Below are 17,221 nucleotides of genomic sequence, written 5' to 3'. Positions count from 1 at the left end.
AATGGATCACCATCAATGGCCAAAGAGGGGAGGCTCTGATAGACACAGGAGCCAGTATGACTATGGTAAGGAGTCAACTGGTGTCTCCAGAGCAGGTGATTCCACACGTACTCCATCCCGCCGCGATGGCTGACGGCAGATTGGGCTACTACCCTGTGGCCGAGGTTCCCTTTGAGTGGGAAGGGGTTGCAGGTTCACTTCGAGTTGCCGTAAGCCCTGCCGTGCAAGTCGATTGTCTGCTGGGAAATGACATGGAGCACAATGCTTGGAAGGAGGTGGAATACCGGACTCATTCGGAGATGCTGGGTACACCTGACTGGGCCTGTGCAAGCACAAGGTCTGCGATTACCCGGAGAGGGAGTTCGCCTGGGCTGGAGCCTGGAACAATGGCCCAGCCCGCTGCCAAAAAGGGAGAGACCCGAAGTCAGGAGAAGCCTGCTTCTGCTTCCATGCCCCATGAGACAGATTGGCCACCTGCTGTGGTGGGCCAGGAGTCCGTGGAGGGGGAAGTAGTCTCCCTGGAGGACTTACCTATCCCTGCTGAGTGGCATGTGGAGGGAGAGCCTACATGGGAGGAGTTCTGTAAGGGCCAGAAGGAGTGCCCTACCCTTGAGGGACTGAGGCGACAGGCCAAAGCCCAGGCAGCAGGGAACGTTGCAGGGCACTACCATATTTACTGGGAGGACGGACTCCTCTACAGTGAAACCAAGGTACCTTTGCCCGGTTCATCATGGGCCTTGGTAGTCCCTCAACGATACCGGGCCTTTCTTCTAGAATTGGCTCATGAGATTCCCTTGGCTGGACACTTAGGTCAGGACAAGACCTTTGCCCGGCTTGTCCCCCACTTTTACTGGCCTCAGATGAAAGTGGCTTCCGACACATATTGTCGGATGTGTGTATCCTGTCAAGCCAGTGGGAAGACAGGGGTGAAGCTGAAAGCTCCCCTGGAACCACTTCCTGTCGTTAGCATCCCCTTTGAGAGGGTGGGAATCGACATTGTGGGGCCATTGGATCCACCAACTACAGCTGGTCACAGGTTTATCCTGGTTCTGGTGGATCACGCCACGCGGTACCCAGAGGCAATTACTCTGAGGTCTGTCACTGAACCTGTTGTGGCTAGGGCCCTGATGGGGATCTTTACCAGAGTGGGTTTCCCCAAGGAAGTTGTGTCCGACAGGGGGACCAACTTCATGTCAGCATATATGCGGTCAATGTGGAAGGAGTGTGGAGTGACCTACCGGTTCACCACTCCATACCACCCCCAGTCCAATGGAATGGTAGAGAGGTTCAACAAGACCTTAAAAGGCATGATACGAAGTCTGCCTGAGAGCCTGCGAAGGAAATGGGACGTCCTCCTACCCTGTTTGCTATTCTCCTACAGGGAAGTGCCGCAGAAGGGAGTGGGCTTCAGCCCCTTTGAGCTACTGTACGGGCACCCTGTGCGTGGACCTCTCAGCCTGGTGAAGGATGGATGGGAAAAGTCTCCCAGAAAGACTCCCCAGGATGTGATGAGCTACATGCTGGCCTTCCGGAGCCAAATGGCAAAGTTGTGGAAGCAAGCTTCTGACAACTTGGAAGCCAGTCAGCAGTAATGAAAGAGTGGTATGACCACAATGCTCACCCGGTGGAGTTGGAGCCTGGCCAGAAAGTGTGGGTGATGGAACCTGGAGAGCTAAGCGCTCTCCAGGATCGCTGGACAGGCCCCTTTGAGGTGTTGGAGAAGAAGGGTAAGGCCACCTACTTGGTGGATCTTAAGACCCCCGACAGCCCCTACAGGTGCTGCATGCTAATCGCCTCAAACCCCACCATGAGAGGCCCGAGGTCATCTTGATGATGGTGACTGATGGAGGAGAGGAAGCGGAAAGCGAGCCTCTCCCTGACCTTTTTACGTCTCAGGAAAAGGATGGGTCGGTGGAGGGAGTGATTCTCTCCCCATCCCTAACTCCTGAGCAGCGGGAGGACTGCCGCCAGATATTGGAGCAGTACTCTTCATTGTTCTCCCTTGTCCCGGGAAAGACCCACCTATGTACCCATGATGTGGACACAGGAGACAGCCCACCAGTGAAGTCAAAGACCTACCGGCTGTCAGACAAGGTGAAGGCCAGCATCCATGGTGAGGTTACCAAGATGCTGGAGCTAGGAGTTATTGAACCTTCCAGTAGCCCCTGGTCCAGTCCAGTGGTTTTAGTACCAAAAGCTGCCCCACCGGGCACCACTCCAGAACTGAGGTTCTGTGTGGATTACCGGGGACTGAACTCAGTGACCAAGACTGATGCTCATCCGATCCCTAGGGCGGATAAATTGATTGACCGGCTGGGAGCTGCCCAATGCCTGAGTACCTTTGACCTTACTTCAGGGTACTGGCAGATCACCCTTACAGATGGAGCAAAGGAAAGGTCAGCTTTCTCCACGCCTGAGGGACACTACCAGTTCTGTGTGATGCCCTTTGGGCTCAAGAACGCCCCTGTCACTTTTCAGCGGCTGGTGAACCAGGTCCTTTCTGGAATGGAGGCTTTCTCCGCTGCTTACCTGGATGACATTGCCGTCTTCAGCAGCAGTTGGGAGGACCATTTGTGTCACTTGCAAGCTGTTCTCCAGGCCCTGAAACAGGCTGGCTTGACAATCAAGGCCAGTAAATGTCAGATTGGGCAGGGGTCGGTTGTGTACCTAGGCCACTTGGTGGGTAGGGGAACAGTGCAGCCCCTCCAGGCAAAGATTGAGGCAATCATGGCCTGGGAACCCCCCAAGACCCAGACTGAGGTCCGAGCCTTCCTGGGCCTCACAGGTTACTACTGCCGCTTTGTGAAGGGGTATGGCACCATTGTAGCGCCCCTCACAGAGCTCACATCCAAGAAACAACCTCAACGGCTAATCTGGACAGAGGCTTGTCAGCAAGCCTTTGTGAAATTGAAACAGGCAATGTGTGCAGCACCGGTCCTGAGGGCCCAAGACTTCTCCAAGGAGTTCATTGTCCAGACAGACACATCAGAGCATGGAATTGGGGCAGTGTTATCGCAACTCAATGAAGAGGGTCTGGATCAGCCTGTAGTCTTCCTGTCCAGGAGACTGCTTCCCCGGGAACAAAAGTGGAGTGCAATTGAGCGAGAAGCCTTTGCGGTGGTATGGGCTCTGAAGAAGTTGCGGCCATACCTGTTTGGCTCGCAGTTGAGATGGTCCATCTCCCTACAGGGAATGGACTTCAGGGTGGAACATCGGCCTGGAGTGGACCACGCCAATGCAGACGGTCTCTCTAGGTATTTCCGCCTTAGTGATGAGGACTCCCAAGGGGTTGGGTAGCTCTCCCCACTTTCAGCTGGGGGGGACGCGTGTTAGACCTGTCTGCCCTTTGGGTAGTCCCTCCTAATTATTTATTTATTTTTGTCCCCTTTTTGCCCCTCAAAACCTTTAATTTTTATGTCCACTGGGTTTTCAGGTGTTGACCTAGGGGTTAGGTGCTCTTTGCCCTCATAGTCTTTTTCTTGAGGCCTAGGTGCCTTTCTGACTAGATTTACAAGACACACAAAATGGAGGTCAGTAACTGCCATAAGTGTCACCTCAGGAGCGGAGGTCCATAGGGTAAAACAGGGAGACTCTAGAACCTTCTGGCCTATTCTGGACACTTGAGGCTAGGGGTATATAAGGGCATAACCTGGTCGGCCATTTTGTGTAGCCACAGAACCAGTCGGAGTGCAGGCTGTGGGGATAGAGGGTTAGGAAGCTCAGACTGTTGACTTCTTGTCAGAGGGTTGCTGCCTTACTGCTGCCACTGCGCCTTCCCTACAGATCTGGCCCTGCTGTATGACCTCCTTCTTGTACCTGATTGGGGTCCCCCGACGTGTTAGGAGGATTTGACCTCTAGCCTTAGGATGGACCTCTGAGGAGAAGGAAAGGGTAGACTGGTCGAGCTGAATTGGGACTTCCAAACCACTATCTCTGGCAAGGGAGTTAATTACCAGCCCTTGGAGCTTTGAGAAAAACAAGGCCTGTACTGAGAGAATTATTCAGCCTTAACCTTACCCGGGTCTTTCTGAACACTGCCCGTAGTCTGGGCTCCATCGGTTACCTTCGTGTGGTGGAGAAAGTGGTTCCCGCCCCCTCCTTGTCACGCTCCTGGGTTGGAGGGCATTGCCGCTGTGTGAGGAAGAGATAGCCTGGCCGTGGACCCGGTACCGGCGTTAAACCAAATCCCTGTTCCCACTATGGGGCGAACGATAGATGGTAGAGCCGGATTGAGGAAACGCTGTTCCCCTGAGCAGGCTCACTGAGCACCATCCAAAAGTGTCAGGGGGCGGAGTGGCCTTAGAGACCAAATCGCTTCAGGGCGGAACTTACAGAGAGCATTGCCGTCGGCGTGAGAAGGAGGCCGGCCCTGCGCCTCAGATGCTGTTCCTTTGCGCAGGCCCAGTGTGCGGCTTGTGACGGAGGGTACTCATGTGAGGAGACGCCGAGACGCGATCACGACGGCTCAACCTGGAACACCCAAAGCTGGCGGTGAGGTTTGCTAGCGGATTCCTGGTGAAGCCGAGTGAAGTGGGAAGCAGCGTTCTGCTAAAACAAGTAAGCAGGTTATATGGTAAAGGCAGGGGAGTCTGAAAATAGACACCTATATTCTCAGCCTTAAAGTCTGGATGGTCCGGAGCCCGGAGGAACTAAACCAGAGCTGCGGGGCTGAGCTAAAGAGATAATCTTTGGAGGGCACTAGAGACTTGATCGAAGTACTTAACAACTGAGCGTTTGGCGGGCCAGACTGTGAAGAGCCTTTGTGTAATAACACCTGTAATTCGATGCCAGATATAGGTTAATTCAACTAGTGAAAGCCTAAACAGAGAATCTAAGTATAGATGATAATCCTTTGGTTCTTGGAAACATTGTACAAGAAAACCTTCTCTTATAAGTGCAAACCGCTGTTGTAAGAGGTGCCGAATCTGAGAATTAAGACAGTGCATCGTAATGTAAAATCATTGTGGGAAGTTTGAAATGCTAAGGGGTTGCTGAACTGAGTACTAGTGAATGTGTAAAACATAAGAGACAAAGCACAGTGGTGTTACAGGGTACGATTGGGAGAAAGGTCAAAATGCTCAGTGTATGAAATTGTTGAACTACTGAAGGGAGAAAATTTAACAAAAGAATTTTATAAAACAGCCGTATTTTTCTAAGAAGGTGTGGTGTCTTTCTTTTCTAGTGGAGGGACATTATGTTACTGAAGGGTGTGACACAAACTTAACGCATGTGCCTTTGAAGTAAGCCTTTCCATTTAGTGCCTAGCTACCCTAGGTGACTTGGAGATCCCAGGTCCAACAGGCACCTTATTCATTAGACTGCAGGTTCCCCATCTAGCAAAGCTGGCTGTGTTCAGCCAATTTAGGGCCCAGATTTGCTACCACTTGGGCTGAATTTGTATCACAAATGTGACTCAAACTGGTGCTAAGTGTTATATTAGGATTTACTTTCCAGCTCAAAATGTATTTTCTTTTAACTCTAAAGTAACTCAAAATAGCGCTTTTCAGTTAATGCACAACTTTGTGTAAAGGAAGCATACCATGAGTGATACATGGGTGCTTCCATGCAATCACCCAAGAGTTTTAACGCAAAACCCTATCTACTAACATTGGTAGATAGGGATTTGCACCAGAAAAGTATGACTCCTCGAAGTAGGAGTAAAACTAGAGAAAAGTTGTGGAAGTATACTAAGCTATGTATAAGCAAAGTATTTTGTGAAGAGAACTAATCCAGTAAAAACAAATGCTAGACATTACACACACCATTCCACTAGAGAGACTTGCTCTAAGATCCAGACAGATGTGAGATGACTATTAAATGGTGAAGGGATGTTTTCAAGAGTCAGCGCCCGTTTCCCCCTAAGAAAGCTTGACTTCCACTTTTCCAATGACAAGTGAGGGAAAAGGAGAGAGACAAAGTAGTATATAGCTGAATTCTACTTTCAGACATAGGATCTTATGTATAGTTTGACAGTGCCGGAGCAGAGCTATAAATCACAAATGCTCCCATGCTGGAAAAGCCATTGTTTACCCACCTCATTTGGAGGTGGAGCAATCACTAGGTTTCTGATGGAAGAGCCTTTGTTTGCCGTGTAGTCTAAAGCCTGCGACAATGGCCGCCATCATCCGTGTAGCGTAGGAAGGCCCACCAGATGCGAAGGAGATTTCTGACACACATTTTTCCTGTCCGAGCACACCTTGAGCCAGATGTATGATGCGTTTTTTCTGTTGCTCGCAAATGAGCCCAATCGCAGAATCGGCCCTTTTGCTAACGAAAGAAGCCTTTTGAGATGTATCATCCCAAAATGCCATAGCAAAATAAGGAATCATACAATTTGCGATTCCCTATTTTGCGAATGCATTTAAGGAATTGCAAATTGCGATTCATTAAATGCAATTTTGCAAGCACCCAAAATTTGCGATCTGGCCTTAAGGAATCGCAAATTACCACCAATTTCAAGTTGGTGGTAATTTGCGATTTCCTAGAAAATGCACTTTTTTGAATTTTTCTAAGTGCCATGTGGCGCACATACATGCCCTTAGGACTTGTATGTGCACTATATGTGCACACATGAATATTTCACGGGTGCAACAGGGTGTCCTTTTGGCACCCTTGCACCCTTGAAATTGCATTCGCAATTTGCGAGTACCTATTGGGTACTCACAAATTACGAATGTCTTCCCATTCATCCTATGGGCCTCTAGGCCCATCGGAATGAATGGGAAGGTATTCCTTAATTGCGAATCTCAATTTGCGAATCCCAATTAAGGAATATGTAGGAATCACAATTATTATTTCGAAACCTACATACATTGCATTTTGAGAGTCCGCAATAGCGAATTGGTAAAATTCGCTATTAAGGACTCGCAAAATACAACGATGATACATCTGCCCCTGTATAGCCAGAAATAATTATCAATGAACCCCATGTGTCTGGAGAAAATTCCGTGCGCAAAATGGCCATGGATTTTTTAGTTTCTCAGCAACAAATCCCTGCATTAGGTATTTGTTTCTGATAAACAAAAAACTGCCACCAAGAAATGTCAGGTTTAAATTGAAGGTGTTCCCGCTGTGCCTACACAGAGTGGCGGCCTTCTTTATATAGTCTGGAGTCTCCAACTTTTTCTGCAATAAGAGCGTCTTATCTTCAATGAAATGCATCCTGAGCTCCTAATATTATGACCACATTAGAGAACACTACATTGGAGGCCACCATATGCAACATTAGTAGCACAACCTTGGTGTAGGTTTACCAGCAGGAATGTAATTTTTTTTTCTGTTTGGAATGCTTCTATGTAGGCAATACATAACAACACAGCTGCAAGTAGCACCAGGGTATAAATATAGTTAATAAGTCTTCCAAATACTACATGATTCATTACTCAATTATTAGCTTTAAATAGATTTTGCCAATTCAACCATTTTTCTCCAACATACGCGATTCTCAAAATTGTGGCACACAGGAGAGCTAATTACAAATGGTTGGAGACCTACCAGTAGGTGACGATCTACTCGTTGGAGAAGCTTGATATAGATGGTAGCCTGGATGTGACAGAGGTAGGGCTTCCACCTCCCTTGTCTGATGGTACCCTCCCTCACTGCTGTCTAAATGACCCCATTAGGTTTAGGAAGCCATATTACTTAATCCTTTAGAATGTGGCAGTACACCTAAGAAAACATTTAAGACTTCGTCGGATGGAATATCTCAGAGGTATCGAATTCAATGTTGCCCTCAACATTCTATTGCCACTTGCAGTTGATGGAAATAGGAACTGCCTAGGCAAGAAACTTCATCAGTGTTACAAAACGATGAAGCAGAGAAGAACTGTCTTTAATTCCTGTGGTGAGACAATCACCTGAGACCAGAATGGCTACAAACTTTGATTTACAAAACAGTACTCTGGAATCTTCACTTCATATCTTACCTCAATGAGGAGCTTCGTCGGATTGGCCTGTTAGTATTACACTTAGCAACTCTGGGTCTGTTTTAGAGTTTTGCAGATGCTGGACTTCTGCCAAAAAGTAACAGCTGTCTGGTCTGCCTTATTTAGAGTGTATAGTTGTCAATGGAATGTGACAGGTGCCTTCGCACGTGAATGTCAGTTACATTGTCAACAAAAGCTGCAGGCTTTGAACTACCCATGATGAGGAAGAGGCTTCTCTAGTTTACCTGTCTAGGACAGCCTGACATTTGTTTGTAATGTTGTCCGAGTCGTAGTGCTTGTTCTGTCTCAGCTGCTGGGCAAAGGACTCCATTACATCGATCTTCTCCATCTGGGCTTCCAGTGCTTTCCTGAACTGCTCATGTTTGAACTGGAGGCTCTCCACACTGGCCAGAGAATCCTAAAGTCAACGTGACAAAATAGAAAGAGTGGATCACCTTAAAATCTGGATTCAGAACATTGTGCACCAAAATCATCTGCCAAAGAAGCCTTGGGCAGAAACTCCAGCAAATGAAGGAATTCATAAATTACAAGGAACACAGCACTGAGTACTAACATTCCATTCTGGAGTCTGGCGCAGTGAAGCGTAGTAGTGTAGTGTGTGTGTTTGTATGTCTTTGTGTGTATGAGTTTCTTCAGGCCCATGCAAATGATGGTTCTAAAAGTACAATACTAACAAAGAGAAAGTATATGAACAGAACAAAGGTTTCATGAATATATTGGAAGGATTCAAGTTCAAAGATGCAGACTAAAACATTTGTATTTTTTTAACCAGTGGGTAGATCTTCCATTAGATTAGCCTGATTTTTTCTAAATAGACCAGGGGCCTCACGTAGAGTAAGAGCACTGCTTTTTGGAGCTAGGGTAACTGCTTGGTGTCCATCACTAGAGTCTCCACCAGCTTTCACTGTAAAATCCCATCCTGCTCCAGACTGTCGAATGCAAGGCTACTAGGCGACAATGGCTGTAGCCCAAGCATACTTTTGTTGAAAAAAAATTCATTAACATTTGACGTTAAATCTTTTTTACCCTTTCAGACCTGCTCTTGACACCATATGCAATTCAAATTTGAAAGAATCAGTCCATGTCAGCTTCTCCCTCAACATACCTCAACAACAGTTCTGTAGTCAATCACTCGAAAGCATGTCATATAGCACTGTCAGATTGGTCCTGGACAGACAATATTATCAAACCAGTATTGGCTACCATCGTCAATTTATTTTTACCCCTGAACACAAGAAAGCAATTTCTAACAATAGGTAAGAAACTAGTTAATTACCTGTACACTATGGTTCTCCAGTATTATCTTTCATAGGTTCACATGCTTGTATCTTCCCCGTCATCATGGTGGGAGTCTCGCGGTAACAGAATGGCCAAAGCAGTATCATAGAGAAAATCTGCATAGAAAATCCCATAGGGAATGACATAATTTGGTAACCAGACCTCCTTATTGTTTGGTCCAAAACTCAGCGAATCAGCAGAAAGCCCTGACATCAGACTCCCCAGCAGAGCTCTCCTACCTCAGATTTCCAGCCCCAAGTGAGAGACATGGATATACCCAGAGGTAAAACGTTCTACCTGAGAAACGGGGAGGTGGGCGGGTGCATGTGAATCTATGAAAGATAATACTGGAGAACCATAGTGTACAGATAAGTAACTAGTTTCTTATCCAGTATTGAATCTTTCATAGATTCACATGCTTGTATCAGAGTAGCAAGTAGTACAGAAATCTCGCAGCGTTTCCAGGATAGAACCCCAGAACTCTGGGCTCTGCTTCTAAATTTTGTGATGTCTCATCCATTGGACACCATCCAGAATTAATAAATAATCTCTGTAAACTACGAAGGTGAAATGCATTCCACATAGGACGATACTGATATAGTGCATAATTCAACCATTTGTCCATATATCGTTATATTCATCTATATATACAGATATACACATGTATACTATGACAAATAAGTAGATATAGCTTGAACAGAAAAATACCTTATTGAAATAGACGCCGAAGAACTGCTAGTCACACTGCTGTGTCCTCCTTCCACGCAGTATCTAGACAGTAGTGTCTAGTAAAAGTGTGAATGCTCTTCCAGGTCGCTGCTCTGCAGATGTCTGGCAGTGACACACCTGCACCGTTGAGGTCGTCATCTTCCTCGTGGAATGTGCTTGCACCTTGGAGCGCAGGGGTTTCACAGCCTTTTCGTGACATATGATATTAGCCGATGTAATCCATCTTGAAATACTTGATCTGGATAATGCCAGACCTTTCCTCGGCCCAGCATAGGATATGAACAACTGTTTTGTCTTTCTGAACGATTTCATTCTGTCGATGTAGAACTTTAAACATCTTTTAATGTCTAGAGAGTGTAGGGCTCTCTCAGCTTCTGTTGAAGGATTTCCAAAAAAAGTAGGCAACACTACCAGTTCGTTGCGATGAAATATTGTAGGAACCTTAGGAATGAATCTTGGTTATGTCCTTAGTATCACTTTGTCTTGCCGAAACTGGAGACTGGGTTCTGCAATTGAGAAAGCTTGGATTTTGCTAACTCTCCTAGCAGATGTGAGAGCCAACAGCAATGCTGTCTTTCACGATATGAATTGCAGATCTGCTTTATGTATTGGTTTGAATGGAGGCTTCATGAGTTAAGATAGTATCTTATTAAGATGAAAAGAGATCAGAGGGTGCTGAATCAGAGGGAACACTCTGAAAAGACCTTTGATGAATTCCTTGACCACCCTTTGTGACCAGAGCGAAGGTTGATTTGGAACTTTTCTATATCTTGAAATTGCTGCCAAGTGTACTTTTAAGGAGGAATGGGAAAGACCTGCTTTAGACAAATGAAGAAGATATGGCAGAATTTGTTCGGGAGAAGCTGTGAAAGGATGCAAAGCCTGTGATGCACACCACTGGCAAAATCTCTTCCATTTAGCCGAATATGTTTTGTTTGTTAAAACTGCCCGAGATTGAGACAGTATGTCCCTGCACTCTTGATGGATGTTTAGGGATCGGAATTCATGTTAGTGAGGTTCCATGCTGATAAATTAAGCAATATCAAATTTGGGTGGAGAATTTGTACGTTGTTCATAGAAATCAGATCCTGTGCTATCGGAAACTGGATCCTGGGGGCTATTCAAAGGTGTAGAGCTCCGGGAACCATGCTTGCCTCAGCCAAGCTGGAGCCATCAAGATCAAGTGAAATGGCTCCAATCTCATTTTGGGAAGTACCCTTGATATCAGAGGCAATGGAGAAAACGCGTAAGCGAACATTCCTGTCCAACGTAGGTCTAACGCATTCCCCCATGATCCCGCCTGTGGGAATCTGCTTGCGAACTGTTTGCATCTTGAGTTGTTCTGGGTTGCGAACAAATCTAACGTTGGCGTGCCCTGCCGCCGAAACACTCTTAGCAGTTGGATTTGTTTGGTCTAGTTCCCACTCGTGGGACACACTGGTTGTCCTGCTCAGAACATCTGCCCTTGTGATGTTTATCCCTTGAATATGTTGGACTTGAATGGAGATGTTGTAAAGTAGGAGCCATCTCCAAATTTCCTGTCCTTGTGTCGAGAATAGCTTCGATTTTGTACCTCCTTGTTTCAAGAGGTAGAACATTGTTGTTGTACTGTCTGTTTTTATCATTACAGTAGAATCGTGTATCCTGGGGAGAAAAACTTTTGAACCCAAGAACACCGCTTTCAGTTCTAGCATGTTGATGTGTAACTGAGCCTCTTGTTTTGACCAGTGGCCTTGAATCTCCAGGTCCTGGATATGTGCCCCCAGCCTTGCAGCGAGGCATCTGACGTCATTACATAACTGGGACGTTGGGGTTCGAATGTCAGATCTTGTATTAGATGCTTTCTGGTCTTCCACCATGACAGGGCTTGCCACATTTGAGAAGATATGGAGATCCGATCCTCAAAGGACCCCTGGGATTGTATCCACTGTTTGTCGAGAAGTCCCTGTAAAGGTCTCATCTGCAGATGGCAATTTGGTACCAATGGGATACAGGAAGACATCATCCCCAACAAGGACTTGTATGTTCTCATTGAAGTGTGCTTTTTTGACTGCAGGGTTGAAGCCAGAGTTAAAATTATCTGAATCGGCTCTTCTGATAGATAGGCTTTTGCTTCTTTTGTGTGAAGCATGGCCCCTGGAAATTGAAGGGATTGTGAAGGCACTATGGACAACTTTACCAGATTGACTCGCAGGCCCAGGCGATTAAATAGATCCATGCAGTATTTCAGAGAGATCTGGACTTTCCTGTAAGATGATCCTTTTATAAGCCAATCGTCCTGATATGGGAAGATTTGGTGCCCTTGTAATCTTAGGTGAATTGGTAGTGGCGCCCCTCCACTACAAAACACAGATACTTTCTGTGTTTTACATGAATCGGGATTCGGGATATGGAAATAAGCATCTAAGAGATCCAGGGATGCCATGAAATCTTTTTTGCGTAGAAGCAAGAGAATCTCCTGAAGTGAGAGCATGCGGAATGGGATTTTCTTGATGAACTGGTTCAGATCCCTCAGGTCCAATACCTGTCTCCATTTTGATGCTAGTTTTTTCTTTATCAGAAAGAAATATGAGTAAAATCCTTTTCCTCTCTGAGGACAGGGAACTTCCTCTATAGCCCCCTTCTGAATCAGAGATAGAACTTCTACTCTGAAAACTGGAAGATGTTGCTGCTGTCTGAAGACAGAAGGTTGATTTGGGGGCATCTCTACAAATTCCAGGGTATGGTCTCGATGAATTATATCCAATACCCATCTGTCTGTTGTTATTGACAGCCAATGTTCGAGAAGAGAGAGAGATAATGGTCGTTGTCGGGATCTGACCAGGTGGAGGGCGCCTTGATGAAGTCACTGCCGTCGATTAGATTGCTGTGCTTTTCCTCTAGCAGGATTCTTTCCTCTAGATTGCTGATGGAAAGAGGGATTTTAGGAATGATATTGCTGGTTAGAGGGATATTGGTGGTAACTTTGCTGGCTGTATGGCTGGAACCTGTTGGACTGGTATAAAGATCTTGTCCTCTAGCTCCTCTCCTCCAAAAGGACTGGAATCTGCCCTGTTGAAGAGACCCCAGCGCCCACGCTGTGTCTGTATCTGCCTTGATACATCATCTATGTGTTTACCAAAGAGATTCTCCCCGTTGAAGGGCATGTCAACAATTTTTGCCTGTACTTCCGGCCTAAAAGATGTAGCTTTCAGCCAACCTTGCCTTCTGAGGGCCACCGCTCCTGCCATTTGACGAAACACCACTGAAGAGATGTCCATAGCAATATCAATGGATCAGAGGCCGCCTTAGCCCCATCCTGTAAAATAGCTGCTGCTTCCTCTCTTTTATCCTCTGGCAGGTGAGCCAACAGTGCCGCTAAATTGGACCACATCAGTCTCTTATAACAACTGATGAGAGCCATAGCATTTGTCGCTTTGGTGGTAGATGCTGCCATTATTGCAAACCGCTTCCCTGCTCCATCCATTCGTCTTTTTTTGTCAGGGGGAGCTACAGATGTGGAGACAGGATTTTTAGAGTGTCTCTGTGCTGCCTGCATTACCACCGATTCTGGGCGTGGGTGCCCGATCAAACACGCAGGCAAAGATTCCGGCGCCCGGTATTTCTTTTCAATCCTAGGAACCAAAGCCGCCACCGATGCTGGCGTTTTCAAGATTTTTAGACCTTCATCCCAGATATGTTGGATGATTGGGATTGATCTAGCCGACTTCCTTGAATTTTCTTTGAAATCATATAGGAAACATTTTGTTTCCTGTACTGGAATCTGGAGCTCAAATCTTTTAGCTGCTTTCTCCATAATATCATGGAATCCTCCGATGTCCTGTGGAGGGGAGTTCGCTGGAGAAGGTGATGGCGAAGGGGTTGTTGGCAAAACATATTCGTCCCATTCTACACCTACTGGGGTGTCATGAAGAAGTTCTCCTTTCTCTGGCGGCTCTTCTCCATCACTCCCTGTAACGTCATCTTGTATTGTGACAACTGGAGGAGAACGCAATTTGTGCACTGCAGGTGCAGGCTGGGCTACTGGCACATGTGCAGGTGTGACTGGAGCGCTTGCAGCGGGGGGCATTAGCTTCAGGAAAACGATGGTAGTAGTCGTCTATCATGTGACGTAAGTCCGTCACCAGAGAGATAGGCATTGAGATGGATTCTTCCCTCTCATCCGCTTGTTGTTCCACCTCTTCCTCGTAGTCATATGACTCTTGAAACGACTCATATCTTTTTGATTTTGCTTGAGGACGATCCTTAAAGGAATAGACCTCTTGAACCTCCTGGCCTTCTTCCTCATCAGTCTCTTGGCTCTTAATCTGCAGTTTAGAGGGACTATAAGCCACTCCTGAAGACTCTTCATCATCTGACTCCTACATTTCTAGCAAATTTGACGGAGGCAGCAGAGAAATTTTTGTCCATGCCTTAAATTCAGAGGATTTCTTTACCGTCGACGAGCCCGTCGACGAGTGGAAAGATCTGATAGAGATCATAGTCTTTGACTTTGGTGACTTAAAAGCCGTCGTCGACGGAGCTGCCGTCGACGAAGCTCTCATTGTTGAGATTCGAAAGGTCGTCGACGAAGTTGTCGACGGAACTGCCGTCGACGGCGTAGTCGTCGTCTAATGTATCGTCGACCTGGAAGTAACTCGTCCCGTCGACGGAGTCGTCTTCGACGGAGTTGTCTTCGACAGTGTAGTTTGATCACTGCTGTCGACGCCGCAGTTGTCGTCGAGATTGTCATCATTGACGATGTTCTCGTCGATGGTGTCGTCAACATCCTCACAGGAACTATAACTAGATACACCACAGTCTACGTCAGCGGAGCAGAAGACACTCCCCTTGAAACTGAGGATTTCTTCAGAGGAGTCTGAGGGAGAGAAGATGAAGAGGTCTCTTTTCCCTTAGTTTTCTGTTTCTTAGGAACCACAGATTCTTCTGAAGTGGAAGACTTCCTCTTTTTAGAAGACTGGCTCGTGGATTCCTCCTCTGAATCTGAATCTGAGGTGGCCTTCTTCTTCTGAAGCCACAACAGAAGACGTGCCTCTCTATCCCTCAAAGTTTAAGCTGGAAAGGTTCTGCAGTGTTTGCAGTCCTTCACTACATGTTTGGGGGGAAGGCAGTATAGGCAGTCCTTATGTGGATCTTCCGAAAAAAGCCTAGCTTTTCCACAGGATCTGCAGGGCCTTAAAAGCCTCTTTTTAGAGCTTTCAGCCATAGTAAGATACTAGATGAAACACAGTGCCCTGAATTCAGTAGAAAATTCGACAGTTGAAAAGGTAAAAAGTTCACTCAGGAACAAACTGAGCAGAGCTCAGGGAGACTCCTTTTCAGGCGAAGGTGGTTGGAAATCTGAGGTAGGAGAGCTCTGCTGGGGAATGTGAAGTCAGGGCTTTCTGCTGATTGTCTGAGTTTTGGACCAAACAATAAGGAGGTCTGGTTACCAAATTATGTAATTCCCTATGGGATTTTTTATGCAGTTTTTCTCTATGATACTGTTTGGTCATTCTGTTACTGTGAGACTCCCACCATGACGACGGGGAAGATACAAGCATGTGAACCTATGAAAGATTCAATACTGGAGAACCCCTCTGCTCCAACCAACAACCTATTTTTCAGTAATGGTATTGGTTCCCATTATGCACCAGATCATACCACACATCCCAATAAACTACAATAACAATATGCATTCTGTTTCTTGTTGTTCAGGGTGCAATAATATCAGTATGGGCTTCCAGATCCAGGAGGATAATCTCTCATTCATGCGAGGAGGGGTCCTAAGAGCATCTCCTAAGCAAGGTTATCAGTGTTGTCACTTCAGCTTTAGTCCATTTAGGCACACCTTTCAAACATTTATCAGTACTGGGTGTCTTTCTTGATTTCCATTGCTATTTGTCTTTTAGCTAAAATCAATGTCAATCGACAAATTTACCTCTGCGATTTAGGGCATTTTGTTGGGCAGAGGAGATAAAGCATTGTATTGGACTGAGTTCAGAAACGTCTTTAATAATAACCACCTACCGCCAAGAAATCCATAATATAAAAGTGCAGTCCCACAACATATGATAAAGGAAAGCAACTATTTGTAGACACCTAGGACAGCTTTTCACTTACCAGGATACATTTTGGATATGCTATATGGTGAGAGACACTTTCACTAACACTCTGCCTATTTCAATATTGTTGTTTAGCTTAATTTTAGCAATCACTGAGCCAGTCTCAATCTCCCAGGACCGGTTGCAATTACCAGTGATGTGCACAACAAGACACACATGTGCACAACAAGACACTAGTTGGCTGTCTGCAGTCCCCAAAAGTGAGCACATACATTAACGTAGCATTTTGTTTAGGCTCCTCTGCTGTATCTACCCAGATAGATCTGGTTGCATCTACCAGTGCTTAATGGGTGAATAAATGTCCAGTCTCCAGTGCGTCTCTCCCAGTGAGCCAAAAGATCAGTACGTGCCACCTGAGAAAAGGTCTCCCACTGTGTCTATTCCTGCCTCTGTCTACACTTTCTGAACTAACTGTTAAATCAACTTCTTAAATATTGGTAACCCTCATAATGGTATCCAAGGGGCATATATTAGTTTCCCTCTCAAAGATCGCATATAGCTTTGCTAACAATGTCTCGATGCTAGCAACGTTTTGTGGGTTGGCTTCTGTAATATCTGGGCCACCCAGATATCATTCAAGGGCTCCTCTTCCATAAGCTCCTTTGTTTTGCACATAAAACCTTGCATAAAAAAGGGCCACACATCTTGTACGATAAGCTACAATTCCATGTACCTTTACGCAATCTGAGATCGTGTCACCTGGCTCTCGCCTCAGTCAAACGCACTTCCAAAGTCAGGGTGGGCAATCTGTCCTTTTCCAAACCAGCTGGGGTCTTTTGGAATGACCTACCCCTTGATCTTCGCCTGACAGATGATTACTTTCTGTTCAGGAAAAAATCAAAAACCACCCTGATTCCTAGATGCTGATCCTATTCAACTGACCAACTTGCACTGCACTAAAGCCCGCCCTAGCGCTGTGATGTCCCTGTGGATGATTGATGCAATCTATAAATACCAATAAATACAAAAAAATACAAATACATGCCCCATTTCTTTTACCATTCAATCCTTGGGGTTCCCTAGCCATATCATGGGTTGTATCAATTGGGCAACCATTTTAGAACATTCTAAATTTGGTACCCTCATTCTACCCTTGTCAACTGGTGCCTTCATCTTCTTTATGGCTAATATTATCCTGAAATTCACCTAGATGAGGTACGCCAA

The 17,221-nt window shown here is 46.0% G+C and overlaps 1 protein-coding gene across 1 annotated transcript in view; it reads right to left on the bottom strand.

Moving 5' to 3' along the window:
* SPTBN5 (spectrin beta, non-erythrocytic 5) overlaps positions 1-17,221 on the bottom strand; it is a 2,284,272-nt gene that overhangs the window by 471,917 nt on the left and 1,795,134 nt on the right. Inside the window, exon 49 of the mRNA XM_086937224.1 lies at positions 8,171-8,343. Coding sequence (XP_086793350.1) covers positions 8,171-8,343 — 173 coding nt within the window. The remainder of the gene's footprint in view (positions 1-8,170; positions 8,344-17,221) is intronic.

Source organism: Lissotriton vulgaris, chromosome 9, assembly GCF_964263255.1.
Source record: "Lissotriton vulgaris chromosome 9, aLisVul1.2, whole genome shotgun sequence".
NCBI classification, from domain to species: domain Eukaryota; kingdom Metazoa; phylum Chordata; class Amphibia; order Caudata; family Salamandridae; genus Lissotriton; species Lissotriton vulgaris.
Note: the sequence above shows the minus strand (reverse complement) of the source record. Positions and strands in the feature narration are given on the sequence as shown.